Below are 23,551 nucleotides of genomic sequence, written 5' to 3' on the forward strand. Positions count from 1 at the left end.
AATAATCCAAACTATCCCTTTAAACCTTTAATTCTGAGAAACCCTGCCTATAGCACTGGGAGCACTGGCGACACACTGCCCTCCACTGGTTGATCCTCATTGGTAGAGCAACTTGATCCATCAGTGTAGTAATCTAATACTCCCCCTGCTGCTTTGTTATCAGTCTCTTGTGATATTTGTGTGATGAATTCACTTTCAATAACCCACAATTATGGTGGATCTTTCCAGAACTTGGTGCGAGCAGGCAGCTCCATACTGGATCCTGACAACAAGGAGCACTGGGAGCAGATCCAGAGGACAGAAGGTGGCACCGCCCATCTGCTCCGCAACTTCGAGGACTACGCCAACACCCTGGCACAGAACGTCAGGAAAACCTACCTGAAGCCCTTCACCATCGTCACAGAAAACATGAGTGAGTGAAGTGCTAATTTTGACAACAAATTTTACTTTAGTCATAGTCTTTTGACTAAAGCATGAATTAGTTTAGTTTACAGGCTAATCTAATCAGTACTGGACATCAGTGGTTTCTCTTAGCTCTTGGCGAAAATTCTTAGTCAACAAAATAAACACTGGAGCTGTAATCACATTGTGTGAAACTGGGACACATAATCACATTTCGTCCTCGTCCTTTGCTTCTGTCTCCTCTTCTTCCTTCCACTTCTGTCTGACCGCTATCTAGTTCTAACCGTGGACTACCTGGACACGTCAGACCCGGAGAAGGCGACGTTGCCTCGGTTCCAGGACATCCAGGAGACCTACTCCAAAGAGCTCGGGTCCTCCGTCCACTTCCCCCAGTTCAACCTGCGTATGAAGGGCCAGAGAGGTAGGCAGAATCAGTCCTCCCTCGCTCTGTTCCGAGTTTAAAATGTGTAGGAAAAAAAGACAACACCAGTCTTATCTATCGCTGTCCCCTCCCAGCAGAGCCCACGCCTGCCCCTCCAACTCAAACCGAACCCCCACAGGAGGAGGAACACACAGTGTCTGATAGGAGACGGCGCCATCTTGAGCCAGCTGCGCCTCTGCCAGTCGCCGTGGTGATAGTGTACAAATCACTGGGGAAGCTCCTCCCGGAAAGATACGACCCCGACCGCAGGAGTCTGAGGTAGACCGCTCACACTTAATTAAAGTTCAGGCATCCCTTCACACCGCCATATAACATTATTTGTTGACGTTTTTGTTAGACACAGATGACAAAGGAGTGCAGACCAACTTTCTCACACGCTTAAATGATTAAATTATGAAGTGTAATCTACTTACACATTTGCAAACAAGGCCTAAAAGAATGGAGACTGATCAGCCCACACACTATCTGAGCCCTAAAAGTCTCCACTGTACTGACTTGTGTATACAGTCCATCATATTCTGTAAACGTTTGAAGAAAACTTACGTCACCTGAGAGTATTCATCTTTATTGTTAATGCATGCCATAACATTTACTGTAGTCGTGTTTGAAGGAACCACCTTATCACTACCTGCAAAGGCCTGTAAGATACCGTTTAGTCATTCAGAAAAAAATGAGCATGGATTCAGGGAGTGTTATGTTATTTGTTCTTTATGTGTGTGAAAAAAGAGAGAGTTCCTAAAATATGTTTCTAAGATAAGAATAAGAAGTTAACAAAATATGACCTAGTGTAAACAGGCTTTGAATCTCTTATGTTATAGTCTGCTCTACATGAGTGGTTGTGTGTGTGTGTGTGTCTGTGCAAGAAAGACATAAAAAAAAAAAAAAGAAAAGAAATGTGACCATAGGTCAGTGTTTAAAAAGCAGAGATGCAGAGATTGTCACGGTACAATAACTGTCTCAGAAAATATAATATATTATTATCATTATTATTATCAATGACCCTTAAATAAATGAGAACATAAAGTTTTTTTTTGTTTGAACAGGCTCTTTATTTTTATTTCACAAAATGTTATATATTTAAATAAATAAATAAATAAAAACTCCTGTTTGAACAAAAGAAATTAGGAGGAAAATAGTAGCAGAATCTCTATAATCTCTGTTATACACTGGAATTAAATATATTTTGTTTAATAACACTATTACAGTACAATTCAGTAGCATAGTGACCCACTGCAAACCTTATTAAATACATTACATAAATCATTTCAGGTCATAATTAATTGTGTTTTTTTTTATTCTTTCCAGGTTGCCCAACCGTCCAGTCATCAACACAGCCATAGTGAGCGCCACAGTGCACAGTGAGGGTCCGCCTCTTCCTCCCGTCCTGGACCCCCCCATCACCCTGGAGTACACCCTGCTGGAGACGGAGGAGAGAACCAAACCTGTCTGCGTCTTCTGGAACCACTCCATCGCGTGAGTCGGACTTGAACCGCTCACACGCCAGGAACTTTTGCAGATAAAACAGCATTCGTATTTTTTTGTTTGCATTCTGCTGTAAATGTTTCTGTTTCTTATTTTTAATCATGAGCATTTGAGCACTTCATTTAAAATCACACATGATACATAGTGTAATTATGACAGATCTGTCTCATTGGCTAAACAAATACACCATTTTTCCCACCGTTTTTCTCCCAGTTCTTTCAGGAGTCGTATGGAGTAGGTCATCTGTTGTAAATGTTTAACAATTTAGACAAAGGGGCCTGTAGTGAGCCAGTTTCTCTGAAGGGAGTGTTGTGTAATGGCCTTTTGATTTGCTGCCAGCAAGATCTTTAGAAGCTAAGTATCATCTTTACTCAGCCCATTAGGGATACGTCTAAGATAGAGGGATGTGAATGTTGTACTGGTAGAAAAGTCAAGGACAAGACCAAAAACCATCAGCATCATCAGCAGTGTTTTCTCCACGTTCCCTCCAGAAGTATGCTCGTAAATGTCTCACTTTCTTCTCTTGTGTTTGTGTTTTGGTGTGTTTAGGATCGGAGGAACAGGCGGCTGGTCCGCTAAAGGCTGCGAGGTGCTCAACAGGAACAACAGCCACATCAGCTGTCAGTGTAACCACATGACCAGCTTCGCCGTGCTCATGGACATTTCCAAGAGAGAGGTACTGCCAAAAATATCCCGCCATATCAGCGCCATATAAAACACCCAACCGAGCTTGTTATTTTCTGCCTTTTTGGTCACTGTTGTGACTTGACGTTTTGGACCGCCTCTCCGCAGCACGGCGATGTTCTCCCCCTGAAGATCGTCACCTACACCACCGTGTCAGTCTCCCTGTTCCTCCTCCTCATCACCTTCATCCTGTTGTGCCTCTTGCGCCGGCTCCGCTCCAACCTCCACGCCATCCACAGGAACCTGGTAGCGGCGCTCTTCTTCTCCGAGCTCGTCTTCCTGCTCGGCATCAACCAGACCGACAACCCGGTGAGTGCATTTGTAGCCGTCAGCGAACAGAGTGCAGAGGCAGTTTGCGAACATATTCTTATTGTCGTTCAAGTCAAGTTTTGTTAGACGTGGTTGTTACAGTGATGATTTCTTACATTTGTTTGGTGGTGGTTTGTGTATTTGTACTTCTAACACTTAGAGTGGCAGAAGTTTGACATCTCAACCAGTTATCCATCACTTTTAGCTGATAATTTTGACTTTTTAACACTTACTTTTTGACGTATCACCATTTAGCAAGTACTTTTAGCTATCAATTTTAACCATTTATTCATTTATTAATGTTATTTCAACCATTTACACTTTACTTGTAACTAATTATTTAAAAAGTTATTTGTTACTTTAAGCTAACCATTTCATTCTTTACTTTTAGGTAACAATTTCAACCATGTATTCATTACTTTTAGCTAGCTATTTCACCTGGCTATCTAGTACTCTTAGCTAACTAACTAACTAACTACCTAACTAACTGTTACTTTTAGCTAATATTTTACCTGCTTGACCAATCTGCTCACTTGCTAACTAGTTTTCACACACTCTTAATTACAACATGTAGTGTTCAGGTGTTGACGCAAAGGGTTTTTAATCAAATTATAATTTATATTGTCTATTTGTCCCTTTTCCGTTCATGCTAGCCTGTTTTTCATTATGCATTAATCAGACAAAGTCAGAAACAGTGTGAGAAGAATGTCATCCTGGGTGTTTAGATGGAAAACGAGACAGACCGCAGATACATTATGATACAGGAACACACCAGTTTATACTCATCCTATGTTTGTGACATAGTGAAACCTGAGAGGGGATGAAAATGTTTCACTCTGGTGTTTACTGAATTTAACTGCCATGCATCCTTGGATATTTGTTTGGCCTGCGGGCAGCAATCTAACTCGGTGTTGACAGGAGCTTTACCTGGCTTAGTGGGCCAAGACTTACCTAAGAGTCTGCCTCTATTTGACAGATTATGATGTGTTTCTCGACTAATGACTTGAATAGTCAGGAATGCGCTGGTGTCCTGAGACATCTCTAAATATAACCTCATGTAAGCTGATTTTAGTGAACTTGACGGTCCCAGCTGAATGTGGCTTTGTTACTGTAAACCACTCTGATTTTGAAGGTGTTGGATGCAGACTGAGATAAAGTCTGATGAGCTAATTTTGTTATGTTCATAATCCAATTTGTCGTTGATTTGGTCACAGTAGCAGCCAGACACATGCATACACACACACACACACACACACATGCAGACATACAGTACAGGATCAAAAGATGTGGGATTTCTTTGAAGTCTGCTGACACAGACATTCGGACTCACACACACACACACACACACACACACACACACCTCTGTGTGCCAGTAGTGGAGACATGCTGTGACTGGTACTTGTCTCCAGAAGCAGACCTCAGGGCAGTAGGCCCTGGCAAAGGTTTCCCAAAACAACTTATTAGTTTTCACTTGATAAATCTCTCGCATGTCTGTGGTACATAAAACATAATTAATCTGTTAATTGGCAGGTAATCCTTCTTTTAGAAGAAGAAATGAGGTTTGAAAAGCTTAGACATTTGGTATGTTTTGGGGAGACGGGTTCAAACAGTGGACAGAAAACAAGCTGAAATTGGTTTTTAACTCGTGACAAGCAGCTTTGTAAATTGTGTCATTCACCAGTGTCTTTTTAATTCTTTTTTGCTAAAACATAGTGTAACAGTAGTAAAAGTGGAAGAATTGAGTAATTTCAGTTAAAATGTCATTTAAAAAGCACATACCAGACTCAGTAAGGCTGGAGCTGTAAAACTCCTCAGTGTATTGGACTGAGTAGCGGCATATTTTATTGAATATGTAAGAAGAAGGATGTGTTATTTCTTCTGTCAGATACAACATAGTCTTGCTTTAAAATGAATTTGTCAGCTCTGACTAATCTGGCTAAACCAGATGTCAAGACACAAGACAGCACAAGATCATCAGGTCCGACTGTCAGGGAGGCAGTAACTTCCAACCCCCAGCCGTTAACAGATGTACTACTACATCACATCTCATCTCATTAAAAATGAATGAAACAAAGCCATGGAACTGAGAACTGAGAGAACTCTAGAGTTTATTCACACAGTGTCTGACCAACTTATATCCTCCGATTTAACAGATTTGACTAACAGCTTGAGTTTAGGAATTCCTCACATAACTGTGAAAGATGGGACCAAGTCATTGTTTTGCAAGTCACAAAGCTTGAAGCTGACTGTAGTCACGTGACTTGAGATCACACATCCACTTACTGTGACTGGTGGGTGAAGTTTTATGAACATAACGATTGCCAGGTCAGATCAACCAACAAACCGGGATATAAGATGAGGAGAATGGAAGTTTACAAGCTTTAGATTCGTTGTTGGAGTCTTGTCTTGCTTCGTGTAATGATGTTCTGACTCACGGTGTTTTGACTGCGACGATGAAGGGGGCTCAAGCGCTGACTAACAACATGCTGCATTATCTGCACCTGTACTGTAGGATTCTTTACAAGTAGAAGCCAAGTCTGCGGATAGATTTTAAGAAAGTGAAAGAGTTTCATCTGTTTGTTTTTTCATCTCTCTGAATCCATAAGTGCATGTTTGTGTGCATGCATGCCTTCCATTTAGTGTTTAGGTGTGTGTGTGTGTGTGTGTGTGTGTGTGTGTGTGTGTGTGTGTGTGTGTGTGTGTGTGTGTGTGTGTGTGTGTGTGTGTGCGCGTTCATGTGTGTGTGTGTTTCAGAACTGTGGAATGCTGTCAGTGTGAGCCCGAGGCTATCTGCAAGATGATTTATAATCCTGTCAAAGCAGTGTCTCTTTCTCGCTCTCTGATCTCCACAGCCATGCACAGCATTACTAAAATACAGTATCTCACTGCTGGGACATTCCCTGGTATACTGCATTCCTGCAGTGCAGCAGCAGACGTTCAGATCTGGAGAGAAGAGGACAGACTGTGGGGATAGGTTCAATCACGACTGTCTTACATAAGTTGGCAAAGTTGAAAATCTTGTGGTATACCACCAGTAGGGTGGCAACTATTGATTATTTTCATTGTCCATTAATCTCCTAATTACTTCGGAAACACTTTCTATGAAGGTTGTGTCTATAAGGCAATTGGTGTCAACCAATTGATGCATTGGCCAATGTTGCGCATCAACAGCACTATGTTGTAAAATGTTGTTAAATGCCAGATAACCAGATGGATGATGGGAGGATGAGTTTAGAGAATGTTCATCTGATCAGTTGACAGAAAGAGAGCAGCACAGCGGAGTGATAGCAGCTTTGTTTTGAGTTTGTTTTTTCTCATCCCTGCTGTTTGCTGATCACTTATCTGGATTCTCTGGAAATGTAGACTCATCTTCATTTTTCTGTTTTTCCTTTCTGTCCCTTTTCTTTTCCCGTTCCCTCTCTCCCTCCAGTTCGTGTGCACGGTGATCGCCATCCTCCTCCATTACTTCTACATGTGCACCTTCGCCTGGATGTTCGTGGAGGGGCTGCACATCTACCGCATGCTGACGGAGCTGCGGAACATCAACCACGGCCACATGAGGTTCTACTATGCCATCGGCTGGGGCATACCCGCTATTATCACCGGTGAGACACACACACACACACACACACACACACCCAAACATGCTCAGAAACAGAGCAGCGGAAGATGGCAGATTGTCAGGATGCATTCGTGCTGTGACTCGTCTCTTCTGGGGAGGCTGCAGTGATCCTCGTGGGAAAATTAATGAAGGAGAGACAGAGGGAGAAAGAGAGGAGGAGAGACACACTGAGAGAGAGACAGTCTTTGTCTGGATGTCAGATTAAGACAAAAACAGTAGCAAAAATCTCAAGTATAATAGAAATCCAGTGTGTGTTTTTCGTGGGAATTTTATCTTGATGTGCTGCAAAGTCATAAATGATTTGTTGATTTATTTGTTTTTATAACCTATTTTATGGTCTCTGCTGTTTCTAATTCATACTATGTCTTTATGCCTCGCATTTAGTACAGATTTTACTTTATAACACTTTCATTTACACTACGATTATACATTAAATGCTTTGCGATGTACTGATATGCTTTGGCAGTACTACATGTCAAATGCATACTTTATGGGAATCTGAGTTGATTCACAGTGTGAGAGAGCTATAGAGTTACAGAGCAAAACATACACAGATCCAAAAAGTACAAATATAAGGAATGAAAATGATAAATGACAGTGATGAGTAAGACGATAGTGGGAAAACTGGAATACAGGAGCAGGGGCGCTCCTTCAAAGGGGAGGAGAACCAGGCAGGAAGATGAGAGAAGATTTCTTGACTTTGTTACCTAAACAATTCTAACTCTTGTTTCATGTTTTGTTGTGTGCTTTCTGTGTGTTTGCGTAGGTTTGGCAGTGGGTCTTGATCCTCAGGGTTATGGGAACCCTGACTTCTGCTGGCTCTCTGTCCATGACACACTCATCTGGAGCTTCGCAGGGCCGATCTTTGTAGTTGTCCTGGTACGTACATGAATTGTTTGTCTTATTGTGTTGAATGTATTCGGATCATGACTGTGGAAAAAGCAAAGTTAAATCAAGAGAATTAAGTGCTCTGTTAACACTCTCCCTCCTTCTTTCTCTCTCTAAAGGTGAACATAGTGATCTTTATTATGGCTGCGAAGGCGTCATGTGGTCGCAGGCAGAAGGCTATGGAGAAGTCGGGAGCCATGTAAGTTTTTTGTGTCACATTAATAAGTCAACATGGAGCACAACTTTCACAAAGTTTTGCCAAATGTTATTCCACTGCAGGAACTTTTCGCAGGGACTAGGAACCTTTGAAAGGAACTCCAAGGCAGGGACCAGGGTCTAACTTAAGTCTTGAGGATATTCTTTTTTATTTGAATTTTCTGCCTCTGAATTCAACTCCTGAAATTGTCAATTAGTCAGTTAAATTTAGAGGCAAAGGAAAAGCTTTTAAATGTCAAAGTCTAGTGAGACAGATTTGCTTCCATATTCAACACATCAACATGGAGTTACAGAAGAAAGCTTACAACAGATGAACCAAAGACAAAATCCAGGCCTTATTGAGCACAGAGACAAAATTCAGCGAGGATTTTCCTTCTGTTGCAGATAATGCAAAGCCTGTTCCCTTATATGTAGTCATCTTTGTCCTTATAATCAGGCCCAAAAATGAAGTGTAAAAAGCCATTAGGTAAAAATCACAGACAATAACAGGTTCTTCGTAGTTCCTAGTTACTATAAAGTATAACTTTTTGGGACTTTGCTAAGCTGATTTGTATATGCCTTCCCTCCTCAGTCCTGCGCTGCGAATGGCTTTCCTCTTGCTGCTGCTCATCTGTGCGACCTGGCTGCTCGGCCTCATGGCGGTCAACAGTGATGTGATGACCTTCCACTACCTGTTCGCTGTCTTCAGCTGTCTGCAGGTAACGCTGCGTTTATGTTTGTGTCTGTCAGTCCACCTCTTTCTTCCTCCCCTGTTTGTAATACATCTCTTTTGCTTCCTTCACAGGGAGTCTTCATCTTCTTCTTCCACGTGGTCTTCAACAAAGAGGTGAGGAAGAACCTCAAGAACGTGCTCACTGGAAAGAAGAGCGTACCGGATGAGTCCAGCACCACAAGGGCCTCTTTGCTCACAGTGAGTGAACACGTCATTCTTTGACATTTCTCACAGATATTTCTTTGGTCAGTGCATTTTTATTGTTACTATTTGCTCAAAAAGTCTCACTTCATCAGACAAACAGCTGATTTCTTTTTGGTTTTCTGCCTTCATCCCTCCATCCTCAGCGCTCTCTCAACTGCAATAACACGTACACGGAAGACGGCGCCCTGTACCGCTCGGGCATCGGCGAGTCCACCGTCTCCCTGGACAGCACGCTCAGGTCAGCCAAGAGCCGCAGCAGCTACCTGGCTTACACACTCAGGTACAACACGCTCACTGACTGCATGGCTGCTTTACTACTGCATGACCTGTGTGTGTGTGTGTGTGTGTGTGACTTCAGGTTCTTTGGATTTCTGCTTACGTTGTCCTTCTTTGTTCTCCTCCCTGCATGTTTGCTGATGCCTCAAATGTCTCACACATACTAACACACCCTCCAGCTCCAAGACACACACATTCATTTTACACTTACACACACACCATGTCCTTATTCTCTTAGGGAATAAGTGAAGTTGTGGATTTTCTCTACATTTTCACTCTATTTCTTGCTTCTTTTCCACACATGCATGCTGCCACAGAATGGCATCTGCATTGTACAGTGACTCTGCTCGCATGAGACATCATGCTGGGATTTGCCAGTGCATGGCGCATGGCTTTGTTGCAAAATCCAACACACACATACATGAAAAGATACATCATCTCTCATTGAAACACACAGAGGCAAAACACAACAGTAGATCCAACCACATTATCCATATTGTTATGTTTTGTGTTGTATATCCTGACAGATTAAACTGTTAAATGTATGTGATAAAGTGATATAAGATTGTATGTAGCCATTTTTAGCATTAGCTACAACAAAAACTCAACATTATAACCAGCCTTGGCAAAGCTGTTGTCTTAAACTACATAAGTTTAGCTAGGTATACCTACTTTAAAGTTTTAGCTAATGCAGTTTTAGCTAGGTGTATGAATAAACTTGAAACTGAGTGTATTTGTACCTTGTAGTGTGGAACAAATGTTTTTTTATAACTTGTTTTTCACTTATTGGGTTGTATTAGAGTTCAAGTGTGGTACATTCTGTCCACTGCTCTTTGCTAGCTTGTAACTACTAGCAATATCTATAAATTGACTATTAGCAATTTATTAGAAAATATATAGAAATTTAAAAATTGAAAATTTGTATACAAGAGGTTATACAGTTAAGTCTTACAGTGCTGCATAGAAAACTGTCATAATTTATAGAGGCTGTTCACTGTTTGTAACAACTTTTAGGGGAATATATGTTATAAGTGAAGTTAGACACTTAACAGGAATCTGTTCAGATAAGTAGATTTTTGATGTAATTTTATTTTTTAGCATGTGTAAATCATCAGGCTTTTTTGGCTTTCTTACACCAACATTGTGCGTATTCTTGAATTTGCATGTAACTGTAAGATCAGGACAAGTATATTCCTGATTCATCTCTAAAAGGTTGTCATTTTGAAATATATCTCTTCCAGGATATCGATGCTTTTCATCTCAGGCTAATCTCACCTGCGTTTCTTGTACAGCTGTGTGTTTGCGTGTTTCACAGACATGTTTTCATCGCAGCGGAGTAGAGTTACATATACTTGGTATTTTAGAAGAGTTTTACAGAAACAAGGTTTGGTCTGACTGTACGCCTCGGCTCGTAAAGCTGTCATCTTAGCAATACGAGCTGACACCGGGGTCAGCGAGAGCAAAAACGACAAGGGGGAGAAGCAGTATGGCATGCTGCCTAAGGTGCAAGAGGCAGGAGGAAAAAGTAAGGGGAAAAGGGATGAATAGAAAGAGAAGGGAGGAGGAAAGAGAGAAGGGCAGGAGACGGGAAATAAGGGAGATGGGACTGTACCTGTTGAAGTGGGAATGTAATACAGACAGATACCTCTTCCCCGCGGCTGCTGGCACGTCTACAAACAGGTCCGAGTCTCTGGTAGCGTTTTCGCCCTCCAGCCAAAGTATCAATTCACTCATAGAAATAAGGGTTCCAAAAGGATTCTTCCTGACAGGCCGAGGTTCTACCCAGAACCACTTTCCTCTGAAGACCAAGTGTTCCATCAAAAAAACCTTTTCAGAAAAAAATGTTCTTCAAGGATTGTTGACTCTTTCGTCAAGGGTTTTTTGTCCCATAATATAATATAAAAGCGTTCTTGATAGAACCCCCTGGGTGTGTTTAAGATAAAACCCTTGGGATATAAGAAGGTTTTTGGTGGAACCCACTGTTGGGTTCTTGTTAGGGCGTCATAGGGCATTCTTGGTAAACTCTTTCAAAGATGCTTCAAGGTATAACTTACAGTTCCAAGTAGTACCTTCTTGTAGAACCTGCTTCTACTAGTAACCAAAAAGGGTTCTCCTGTGGGGACAAACAGAAGAACCCTTTATGGTTCTATTTAGCATCTTAATTTCTGAGAGTGTCGAATTAACGTCTACAGTGGTGAGAGAAGATTAATGAACTGGGTTTTCATTTACTGGATATAAATTAAAAAAACAAAAAAACATCTGGAATCTTTTTTACATTTGAAGAACGAATGAAAAATTTTAAGTAAGATATTTATACTATAAATCTAAAGTTAATGATGCAGGTTTAACAATACCAGTTTAATTATCTGTCCATCAGTGCAGATGTTGTTTTCTGTTGATGATATCGGATTTGTTTGAGTCTTTGTCGAAGCCGTCATCAGAGACAGATGTTGTGTAATAAGAGATGTCTGCTGTTTCAGCTGTCGAACATCAGTCGTCTCAACCACGGGTTTGGGCTTGAATTAACTTCCAGGGACGCTGTACTTCCCCCTCTCTGCCTCCGCTTAATCTCCTCCTCCACTTTTCCACTCCCTGTGCTTCCCTGTCCCCCTCTCCCTTCCTCCTGTCTGTCTTTATCTACCTCAGGGAGGAATCTGGTCAGAAGCCCAGCGTCTCCTCAGGGACGGCTAAAGGACACACAGATCTGGACGGACCTCTGTTCCACAGAAACGGCACCAAGGGAGAAGATGGTACGTTTTTCATGTCGTTGTTCAGGTACAGAATTAAAACCTGCATGAAAAAGCATACCCCTGTGTATTTTATTAATAGAGGTTCATCTTTCTGCCTTCCCAGACTCTGACTCAGACAGTGAGCTGTCAGTGGATGAACACAGCTCCTCCTACGCCTCCTCCCACTCCTCTGACAGCGAGGACGATGACATCGACGTCAAGCCCAAGTGGAACAATGAGAGACAGCCCATTCACAGCACGCCTAAAGGTATAAACACGAGGCTTAATTAGGGATAGAATGTAAATAAGTATATTTACTTAAGTTTTTCCATTACGTACCACTTTATACTTCTCACACAGACAAAAAGACTCCACTTATTACTCCACTAGATTTATTTTATCATTTTATGTACAAAATATGGCAGCATTTTACATTACAGCTTGGTAATAACATGGTAATAGTGGTGTAATAGTGCCACAGTAAAGCAGTAATAATTAAGTAATATCATGTAAATCCCAAAGTAATAACAGGTAATAATTTGGTATTAATAAATGATATAATTGGGTACTATTAGACTGAAATGTGAAATGTAACTTTGACCAACTACAACAGAACAATACTATTTACACATTAATACACTAGCAAAAATAATGTTGTGATATAATATACAATAGAAAAGCATAATTGATTTTTTTTCCCACAAATTGAGGACTTTCATCTGTGATACTTGAGCACATTTTGTTCGTAATATTCATCTAATTTTAATTCAACGTAGACTACTTGTAATGAATCACTTTTGAATATTGAATTCTTGCTTCTACAGTAAAAATTTCCACCCACGACCAGCTGTTCATATTTCTTTTATAACTTTCATAGCAGTTTCAAGGAAACATTTACATAATAATTGCACTAGTAAGTTATTTGGAAAGGTATGAAAAAATACCACATCAAAAATAATAACTCAGTGTGTGAAACATAAATATAACAAAAAGAAAACAAAACAAAATATAGGAAAAAAAGTATAAAAAGGCCATTTAAAATGCAGAAGTTTTAGCATACCAAAGAAATGAGAAAATCTGTCACATTGAGGGGAACTGGAATTGTGTTTTAACATTGCCGCCTCCGATATCTCTCCTTTTCCCTCCACTAGTGGATTCAGTATCCAATCACGTGAAGCCTTACTGGCCAACAGAGGCGACCACGGCCAGTGACAGCGAGGATCCCGGCGGGGCAGAGAGGCTGCGGGTGGAGACCAAGGTCAACGTGGAGCTGCACCCAGAAAATAAGCTCAACCACATCGGCGAAAGAGACAGGGAGACACAGGAGAGAGACAAACAGATGCCTGGCAACGCCAGAGACACAGCGCCCTCTGGCCAACCCAACAGCAACACCAACCATCAACCAGAGCAGAGGAAAGGTGAGAGACGAGATTTCATTTGGATAAAATCAAATTAATTAATTGGTGCTAAAGTATTGATTTGATCAACTCTTTGTATGTTTGTCTCAGGTATTTTGAAGAACAAGATCAGCTACCCTCCCCCGCTGAGCGACAAGAACATGAAGAACCGTCTGAGGGAGAAGCTCAGTGACTACAACCCCCCCACCATCACCTCCCCTCCCCCCAACAACAACAACACCTCCTCCCCGCCCCCCTCTGTCAACATCATAACCCCTTCGTCCCGTCCGCCCTCGCTGGCCTCCACTGACGGAGGTCGCCCCGGCAACCACGACAACAGCTCCCTCATCAAGCCTCCCGTCGCCCCTCGGCCGCAGATCCCTGTCGGGCCACCGCCAGCGGGCATCTACCGGGAGACCAATGGGGGAGTGGCAATGCACTTGAAGTCGGGGACGGTCAACGGAGGCAACGACTCGGACTCAGAGTAAGCTGTCTTCTAGAGTGTTGGCATGTAGCAACAAATGTTTGCATAATTATTTGCTCAAATGAAAACATCATTGATTGACCTTTTTCACGACAGCCATTTTGACAAGAAACTGGGTAAATACAGCTGTTACCAATGATATTAATTATGGTTACCTGACAATTTCATATCAGTATGGCTGACATGAAAAAGGCCTATAGTGAAGTTACATTGATAGAGTAAATGAAGGAATGCTGCTTCAACAGTGAGGCTTTGTCATTTAATCAAATAATTTGAATCACGTACCAGTGTGTAGGATTTGCAGAACTTATTTGCAGAAAAAAGCAGAAATTGAAAATAATATTCTGACTGGCTGTAGATAGGGCCTTTTGTGTTTTTTGCAAGTTTCTTCAACACTGTAGGTTCTCTTGTACGCTTGGGAGGGGAGGGTGAGGGAAGTGGTATTCAGTTGCAATCTACAGCCTTGCCACTAGATACCACTAAAACCTACACCCTGGTCCTTTAAAAAAATGACTAAAGTCAATTTGATGTTTTTTTAAGGGCATCACTTATGACTAAACTCAAAAGCTGGGAATAGGGCTTAGCATATTTTATCTCAAAGACGGGGACCAGGGGCTTAGCTTAGCCTAGCTCAAAAACTGGGAATGGGGGTTAATTTAGTATAGCTCAAAAACTGGGAATGGGGGGGGGGACAGCTAGCCTGGTTCTGCAGTTTTTACACTTTGTTTTTTGTACAGATTAAACAAATAAATAAATTTGACTAAATAAATAAGAGGTGCTGGTAGGGAGATTTTATTACCTTTGGACAGAGCCAGGCCAGCGGTTTCCCCTCTGTTTCCAGTCTTTGTGGTACGCTATGCTAACAGGCTGCTGCTAGTAACTTCATTTAGCATACAGACGTGACAATGTCTGAAAATAATTTTCTTGTCTTGGCAAGAAAGCAAAATGTCGAACTACTCCTTTACCTACCGCATGAATAATATGACCAACCTGCTTAAATACTGCATGATGACTCCCTGCACCCCTGCATTCATTTTAACATTGCACGTTCTCATCCTCCTTTCTTTCTCCTTGCACCCTCCCTCCCTGCATCCCGCCTCGTCCCCCTTCCCTCCCTCCACTTCCTCCGTTAACAGCGGCAGTAACGAGACTTCGATCTGACCTGTTAGGAAAACCCAGACCAGCCTGCCCTTGTGAGAGGAGGAGCGAAGAACCTGCTGGTGGGGAGGTCAAGAAAGGAGGAGAGCCAGGAGGATGGGAATAAAAGAAAACTGAAGACAGTCGGGTGCTGCAGGTTGGGTGAAAGGGGAAGAAAAAGTGTTCTCCACGCCTGATCTGTCCATCCATGCCTCCTCTTGTGCTCTCTCTCTCTGGAGAGCAGTATTAATTGCAGACTTTAAGACTGCCTGAGACAAGAAAATAAGCAGAGATAATGAAAAGATGTGAGAATAATAAAGGGAATGTGCTGTGTTGGACTGCACCTAGAGAGGATGCAATGGAGCCACGTGTGCCAAAACCACTGTAGGAAACGGGGGCGGAGAGATGAAGAATTCCCCCAGGATGCATTGCAAGTCCTAAAAGGATGTTCCATTATGGGGGTGAAGTTAGGAAAACTGGACTACTTTCTACAGCTTCTTTCTCATGGAGAATCAGAGGATGTGTAATCACTGTGCATGAACCCAGACTCAAATACATGCTGGTACATTTGTAGTCCAAAAGGATTTCAAGGACTACAAGTCCCTTAAAACGTCAGGCGTAAACCTGAAACAACCTCTTCTCACTGACTTTTGGACACATCTGACGGCGCTATCACACACCAAGTGCTCTTCTTTTCTTTTTCTTTTTTTACTCAAAGAAAGGCTTCCCCAGCCTCTCAATGCAGTGCATTTAGAGTAATTAATGTGTAGATATTGTTAAAGGTGAAGAAGAAATTATCTATTTTGTATTTCAGCCGTAGTGAGGATGAGTTTCTAAACTAAAAATCATTTGCCTGTGTTGAGTTGGAAATGCTTTCCACCTGTGAAATCTCTTGATATGCTGGTTTAATCGACTGAGAACAATAATCTGTGTGCCTTCATCCTGAACTGACACCTTACACACACACGAACACACACACACACACACACACACAGCCTGGGCTGCATCAGCGAAGATTAATTTGATCTGAAATGAGTAAATCCAGATTTAAAGATACTCGCTTACCCAAATTAAAATAAGTAAAAAATAAATTTGAGTGTTGTCTAGACCTAGTAAACATAAAACAGGGTAATTGTTAACCTTCAGTTGCATTCTTCATAAAGTGTTACATTGTTTCCTAGCTAGCTGAAGAAAACATGATATTGTTTGGTAGCTAACTAAGAAATTAACAAAACATTACATTGTGTGTTAGCTAGCTAAAATGTTGAAAAGTTATTGTTTGCTAGCTAGCTAAAAAGTGAGCATTACTGTTTGTTAGCAAGCTAAAACGTTAGTTACCTACTCATAATTTCTCTGCAGAGGTTAAGTTAAATACATGATTTAATTAGGTTTAAAAATTAATCCTTGTTGGTGCAACCCAACCATACCGTATTAGCCTGAAGTGGGCTTTCAGGGGATGTACCAGCTGCATTTTCTATTATACAGACACATACACACATAATGCATGCAAGACTGCCATGTTTGTGTGTGTGAGTGACCTAGAATGTCCTGAGTCCACGCACACACATCAAACATCGGGTCTAAATGAACAATAATTATGTGGAATGGAGGAGGAATTCCCCCTCTGTTGAAAACTCAGTTTTTCAGTCTGAGCACTATAAACCCGAGGCCTCCTTTTCCAGTGTCCGTCCTGCCTGTTTGTCCAATAAGACACACTCTTGGTTACCAAAGTCATTGAATACAATAAATGTGCACATTAGGGTTGGAGTCAGTTCACTTTTAGCTCAGTTTTATTTCAAAACAGTTGCAAAAAAAACAAAAAACAAAATAGTTTGTCTTTGGTGGCACAAAAATACAGCACAGGATTAGATGTTATAAAAAGATGTATGCTTTTCAAACACTCGCTGACGGATTTCACATTCTTAGCATTTTTTTTTTATCTAAAATTGACATTAAAAAGTCTGTCCTCTTGATGTATGTCTGCACCTGAGTTCAAAGTGAAAATGATGCCAACTCTAATGAATTTTGCAGCTACTATAAGGTGATTAAAAGTCTTGTTTACCGCTCACTGAATGCCTTTGTACAATACGACATACTTGTACGACGTACAACCCCAGTGTTTTACCCTCCTGTAATCAATGCTGTTTATAAATGTCCTTGTTTTTTTTAATTGATCCAAGACACTGGAAATGTTTTGTAACATAATGTATATTTATTTTTTATGGTTTTAAGACACTGGAAAGAAGAGATGATTGTGACTGTAAAATAAAAGATGATGAATTTTTAACTGCCTTGTGTGTTTTATGCATTACATGTCTGTTGCCTTGAGGGAAGCACCGCTAGTCGAAACATGTACACTACTCCGGGAAAATTAGGTAATATTAACTTTTTTGGGCAAGTGATGAGTAAATGTGACTCACCTACTTCACAGGTTTACAGTGGAGTAGTTATTACTTGTGGGTAAAGTGGGAAAGAGAGGTATCAGGTACTCAATGGAAATGGAAACCTGGATGTTACAGGGATTCTGTGTCATGATTTTTTTTGTGTATTTTTGTCTTTAGAAATGCTAAATACCTGATTATGTCCATTTTACATGAAAAAAGATCACGGATTCTTCGTGAATCTGTCAAACTATTTCGATTGGTTAAAGCTGCACAAATTCAGACAGGCAAAAGCAGAACAAACCTTGTCATCAGTAGTTGGAGACCTTCTAGTTCAAATGCTCCAAACTGGCCTTTGAATATTTGTTGCAAATGTTTGGTGAAGACAGCCAATCACGACCCATTCCTGGTCTGATGCATGATCCCTGAATGTACCTCTGGAAACGTGCATTTTTGAAAATGCACAAACTTAATCAACCATTCAATGATCTTGATTATCTTCCTTATATGTACAGTACAAATATAAGGACATTTAATATAAAATAGCCATTTAGCTGGTCGGAAGTCCCGCCCCTTTGTGCTCTGTGCTCCAATAACAGTTGAGCAAGTTTGGTACCTTGTACAAGCGACATATGGCGTCAAATCTTAAGTTAGCTAATGACAAAATAACTTAACTTGTGATGTGAATATACATCTTTCAGCCACCTTTATAAGCATCTTATCAAGAGTGATGGGATCAAACATTAATGCATAATTTTCAGAGTTTGAACTGTTTTGGTCATTTCACATCCAAGACTTAAGTACTTAGAATTTTTGCCTCTGTATATGAAAATTCAGTATTTGTTTTTTTTTTTTTTTTTTTTTTTTGCATTGAATGAAGTCATTTTACTGGTTTGAACATTTGAAAAAGGTAATGTTATGCACTTCCACATGCCAATCAGAACTGGTGACCAATGTTAGTTGCTTATGTCACCAGGCCACTGTCAATCAAACCACAGCCACACAGTCCTGATGAAGCAGATGAGCAGTTTTTTAGTTCTTTGGACTTCAAGCAAACAATCCAGATGTCTTCTTTCCCCCCAAATGTTTACTTGGATTGCTATTTTTTTTGTCATGAATATTTAATTTTCTCAAGAAAAATGTAGTGCTTAAAACCAAGTATTTAGGGGCTTTAATGCTGTTTGTTTTACGTGATAAAGTAGTCTCATTTTCATAGCAGAGAAATAATAAGACCATGGATAAGAGAGAAGGATAGAGGGACAGATAAATAGACAAAAGTCTGGAATGAATCCAACAAAGACGACAGACTTCAAACAGAGGTGCACCCTGCAGGGCTGTGTATGCTATAGTGCTTTAGTCCATACAAGGTAATGTATGGGGAGAGCAGTCTGACTGTCTCAACCTGTCCTGTGCCCAGCTGACTATCAGTGTGAGGCAGATTAGACAATTCACTAAACTTACTGTGCAGTGTTAGTCAGTGTGCAGTGGGTGTGTGAGAGAAAAGGTTGATGGCTGACTGCTTCACTGTGTAGTTGAACCTAAAACACAAGAAGCATGTGTGTGTATCAAAGTGGGTGGGTGGTTAGAGGTATGGGTGTATCTGTCTGAATGACTGTGTTAATCCTCATCGAACAATGGCGGCAGCCAGTCATAATAAATCCCCTCACTTTGATCCAGACCCTTGCAGAGCACACATATGCACACATTTACGCTCTCTATTTTTACATTAATGTTTCAGTCGAGAGAAGTCCTAAAAGTTGTACAAATAACTTTCAAGACTATTCAAACCAAACCACCACCTGGACTGCATTTGTGTAGAGGTATATGATTTAAAGCAACTGTTTGACATTTTGGCAAAATGTGATTATTTGCGTTCTGGGCTAACTTTGGGAAATTCGCTTGTGGAGGTGGGTGTGGTTAACAGTGAGCTGCAGAGAGAGAGAGAGAGAGGTGTGGAGGGATGGATGAGAGTAGTGTCAGGTGAGTTGATTGGCACAGCTGCTGCTGGTTTTATCCTGATTGCACTCTCCCCTTTTCATGCAATAGTGTGCTGGTCCTCAGAGGACTGCTGCTCAGACAGAGAAGAGGAACTCTGCCTGAGATTTTGGTTAAACAGAGCGGACTGGAAGACGTGCTGGAGGTGGCGTGCAGCTGCAAGCACATGTTGTGTATAGCAGTTTGTGTTATTGTGTTCTGAGCAGAAGTCTCATAATAAAAGTAGTGCATGCTGCCTAAGAGTAAAATCTATACATACATGCAGGGGGAACTCACAGTGGTAGCAAGACGGCTACAATGCATATTCACTTTCCTAGCTAGTTTTGAGTAGTTTTGCCTTAGCTAGCTTTGGGGGTACACTTATTTGCTTTCCTAGTCAGCTTTGGGGAATTTGCTCATTTGCTTTCTTAGCCAGCTTAGCTAGAAGCATGAAGACTGTGAACATGAAGTTGGCATGAAAAGCAAGCAACCAGAGAAGGGGAAGTAAATGCAGGTAGGCTGAGTTTCTCACATTTGAATGGAGCCAGGCTAATGTAGCCATTCCCCCTTTTAGCTTTTAGAGTTAAGTTGCTCAAAAAACATGAAACTATTACTGAAGAAACCTAAAAGTACATCTGTACTATTTTCTGTTAGAAGTTGATCAAATTTCTACACTCTGATAAATAAATCTTCCTTGAACTTGCCACTGAAGATGCTTTGTTGTCCTTATTAATTGCCTGTTCATTGCAAAGCCCGGCACTAAACTTTCCCCTCACATTATTTACATTTTTTCGACAGCTCAGCCCACTTTAAGACCCAGTACTTTGCCCTGACATTCCAAGGTAAGCCGGCTATACGCAGCCTCTCACTTTAATGTTTGTGTGCAGGAATTTGTCTTCAGCCATATGTACTAGATTAGGGGAGATGCACTTAAGTCTTTGCGGATCAAAGAACTCGGGAGAGGTAAAAGGCTGCCGAGGTCAGATAGGAACCATGACTGCTCCTGTTACTTAAACCAGGGGGGAGACGTAAGTGAATTATATCACTTGAAGGTGTGGAATCCCTCTCTTCTTCTACATGTCTTAGTGTAGCTAAGCTGTGTGTGCTCGTGGATGTTATGCTCATTGATGGCTTTTGAAGGGTTGTCAGGGCCTCAGATGGCAACTGTGCCAAGTCCATCACACAGACACATACACATATGGCCTGCTGCCACTGGGTATTGCCAAGTAAATTATTGTGAGCAGGCTGAGTGAAAGGTTAGACGGGAGGGTCAGGTTTCACAAGCCTACTGGGCGCTTAGTTGTTATGGCAACTGAAGCCCGTCCTCCCCTCAGGTGACATAAGGTACAAAGATGAAGTAAAGAGCTGGAACAGAAATGGCGTGCCAAAATATGACGAGTGTTGGGATTGGTCATCGCAACTTGAATTACAATCGATTGGTTTTAATCTCTTCTCTATTAAATTTCATTATAATAATTTCCACACTAGTGATAAGTCTGTCAAAATGGGTATTGTTTTGTCAGGTGGTCTATATTTCACTTTGGAATAAAGCGTTCGACTTGAAACCCGAGGAGTTGAGTAGGTACTAGTAGTCTTGATCAGAGTGACCCTCTGCCCTCCTCTTTATCTCTGTTCCATCACAGCCAGCCACGCTAAATAATTTAGACACATGAGAGCCACAGTTGGCATCCTAAAGAAACTACTGCTCTGAGCAAGATCAGGCAGGAGGGAAGAGGACGACTGATCCAATAGTGCCATCTGCTGGTAAGAAACTACAAAGGTACATTTGGAACTTGAGTGAGTGCAAGAGTGTATTCTTGTACCTCTGCACTTGTGAGGACAGTTATGAATCAGAGGACAAGAGAAATCCTTTAAAGTATGATGAATTCTTCCTCTTACAAACATGGATGTCTACCACTCATCAAAAGTTTTGAAGGCCTGAGAACCTAAGTATTTCTTTATTGTAAACCTTTTTCACATTAGCCATACTGACATGAAATAGTCAGGTGAAGACAAGTGTTTAAAATAACACTAATTAAGGTCCTGCTCCATTTAGCAGGTCTTTTCCAGTGACCCAACATGCACAATAGCAGCACCTTGACTATTTGAGCTGAATGAAACTGAACCTTAATGGGTATCATTGGTTACACCTGTGTTTACCCCGTTTCATATCAAATGGCAGCCACAAAAAAGATCTAATACATAAAATGAAATATTGATGAGTAAATAAACAGTAAACAAAGTAAAGGTTCTGAGGAAAACATCTATTGGTACTTTAACAGTCCAAAAACTTCATGAGTACAGAATCAAATCAAATTTTGTAATTAGCTTGAACTAGCTTACTGAAACTCTTATTTTTTTTGCCTTCTAAAGTGTTTATTAAATCCACCAGAAAATACCACCTCAAACTTCATATGGGTTATCCTTATCATAGTCATTAGACTATTATGTATTATTGGTGGCTTTTTTTCTGTGATTAAATAAGGCGTGGATTTTTTTGGTTAGGGTAAGGGTTAAAATGTAGACTATTGTGTTTGTGCTTGATTTTGGGTTGAATATTACAGCTGGATCTCAGTGCAGCTGGGGTGAGTGTCTAGTCTAGTCTGTGGGACGGTTTGCAGCCAAGTGTGAAGCAACCATGATGAGAGTCAGCACCTCTAAGTCTGAGGTCATGGTCCTTTGCCAGAAAATGGTGGATATTCCCTCTGGGTGGTGGAGTGAGTTGCTGCCAGAAGTGAAAGAGTTCATGTGTCTCAGGATCTTGTTCAAGCGTAAGATTGACTGACAGATTGGTTGCGGCGCCAGCAGTAATGTGGGTGTTGTACTGGACCATCTTGGTCAAGAGGGAGCTGAGCCAGAGGACAAAGCTTTTGTTTTACCAGTCAAAATATGTTCCAACCCTCACCTACGGTCATGAGCTTTGCATCACGACTGAAAAGATGATGTCAAGGATACACGTGGATGAAATTAGTTTCCTTTGCAGGGTGGCTGACCTCAGCCGTAGAGAGGAGGGAAGTTGGAGTAGAACTGCTGCTCCTTCACATCGAAAGGAGCCAGCTGAGTTGTTTCGGTTGCCTCCTGGATGACTTCCTCTGTAGTTTTCCGGGCACATCCCACTAGGTGAGTCCCCGGGTAGAGCCAGAACCCACTGGAGGGATTACATATCTCATCTGGCTTGGCACCTCAGGATACCCCGAGAGAAACTGGAAAGACTTAGTAGGGAGAGAGAAGACTGGAATACCCCGCTTAACCTGCTGCTAGCATGACTGTTTTCATAGCAGCCATTTTTAAGTGAAATAGCAGGTGTTACAGGTGATACCAATGATACTAATTAATGTTTGGTTCCATTCAGGTCAAACAGAGTCAGCGTGCTGCTATTGTTCATGTGACTCACTGGAAAGCTTCTGCTACACTAAATGGAATGGGACCTTAATTAGTATTATTGTAACACCTGTGTTTACCCTGCTATTTCACATCAATAAGGTCTGCCATATTAAAAATAACAAGTAATACTGACATAACGCTGCACACACAATGACCCAGGTAGTGTAACAGATCACTTTGTAAATTATAGTGTGATAAATGGAAGATTCTTAGAGATATAGCAATCCAAAGCGTATCAAAACTGATAGCAACAATACAAATGAAATAGCTCTGTCAAATATAATGAAGAAGACCTCCTTCTGACATCATATATAACTGTATTTTTTGTTGAAATAAAACCAAAATGATGGCATGTTAGTGTTTAAGCAACCATCTTGCCTAAATGTGTATTGCATCCACAACCTTGTCATCCATCCTCCCCTTCCTCCCGACTGTTCTATAATTGACTCTGAATGCTCTGCCAGTTGCATAAGACACGCGTGGTTGTGCAACCCTCTAGAAAATACTGGTTTGGGATTAAGAGGTTTATTACAGGGTTTCTAAATGAGCGCACAGGGAGGATTTGGGAAATCTCAACAGTGGTACTTTTGCTAGAAGACATCTGAAGAGGATCACAGGCCAGAAACCCATTGTGTGTGTACGTGGACTTGTGTGTGTGTGTGTCTGTAAAGAATGACTTAGGGGAATCCCAGCTAAAAGCATTAGTCCCCTTGTTTGCTGCACAATCTCTGATGACTACGCAAACCCTGAGTGGTTTACCATTTGGGCTTACAGTATTTACAGATCAAGTCATTTCCAATAATGCAGCATCTGCTGCTGAAATAACCT

At 41.2% G+C, this 23,551-nt stretch overlaps 1 protein-coding gene across 4 annotated transcripts in view; it reads left to right on the plus strand.

Moving 5' to 3' along the window:
* Positions 1 to 16,812, plus strand: part of celsr1a (cadherin EGF LAG seven-pass G-type receptor 1a) — a 107,269-nt gene extending 90,457 nt beyond the window's left edge. For 3 of the 4 annotated variants that reach the window (XM_084710487.1, XM_084710488.1, XM_084710490.1), the window contains 17 exons: positions 229 to 412; positions 680 to 823; positions 919 to 1,102; positions 2,150 to 2,317; positions 2,876 to 3,002; positions 3,119 to 3,319; positions 6,750 to 6,924; positions 7,708 to 7,820; positions 7,949 to 8,028; positions 8,617 to 8,743; positions 8,830 to 8,955; positions 9,105 to 9,241; positions 11,884 to 11,987; positions 12,091 to 12,234; positions 13,118 to 13,384; positions 13,475 to 13,847; positions 15,017 to 16,812. In XM_084710487.1, the coding sequence (XP_084566613.1) occupies positions 229 to 412; positions 680 to 823; positions 919 to 1,102; positions 2,150 to 2,317; positions 2,876 to 3,002; positions 3,119 to 3,319; positions 6,750 to 6,924; positions 7,708 to 7,820; positions 7,949 to 8,028; positions 8,617 to 8,743; positions 8,830 to 8,955; positions 9,105 to 9,241; positions 11,884 to 11,987; positions 12,091 to 12,234; positions 13,118 to 13,384; positions 13,475 to 13,847; positions 15,017 to 15,044 (2,682 nt within the window). In that variant the 3' untranslated portion in view covers positions 15,045 to 16,812. The remainder of the gene's footprint in view (positions 1 to 228; positions 413 to 679; positions 824 to 918; positions 1,103 to 2,149; positions 2,318 to 2,875; positions 3,003 to 3,118; positions 3,320 to 6,749; positions 6,925 to 7,707; positions 7,821 to 7,948; positions 8,029 to 8,616; positions 8,744 to 8,829; positions 8,956 to 9,104; positions 9,242 to 11,883; positions 11,988 to 12,090; positions 12,235 to 13,117; positions 13,385 to 13,474; positions 13,848 to 15,016) is intronic. The other variant, XM_084710489.1, reaches the window with a different exon arrangement.
* Positions 16,813 to 23,551: the final 6,739 nt, after the last annotated feature.

This window comes from Lutjanus erythropterus, chromosome 22 (genome assembly GCF_056507025.1).
Source record: "Lutjanus erythropterus isolate fLutEry1 chromosome 22, fLutEry1.hap2, whole genome shotgun sequence".
NCBI classification, from domain to species: domain Eukaryota; kingdom Metazoa; phylum Chordata; class Actinopteri; order Lutjaniformes; family Lutjanidae; genus Lutjanus; species Lutjanus erythropterus.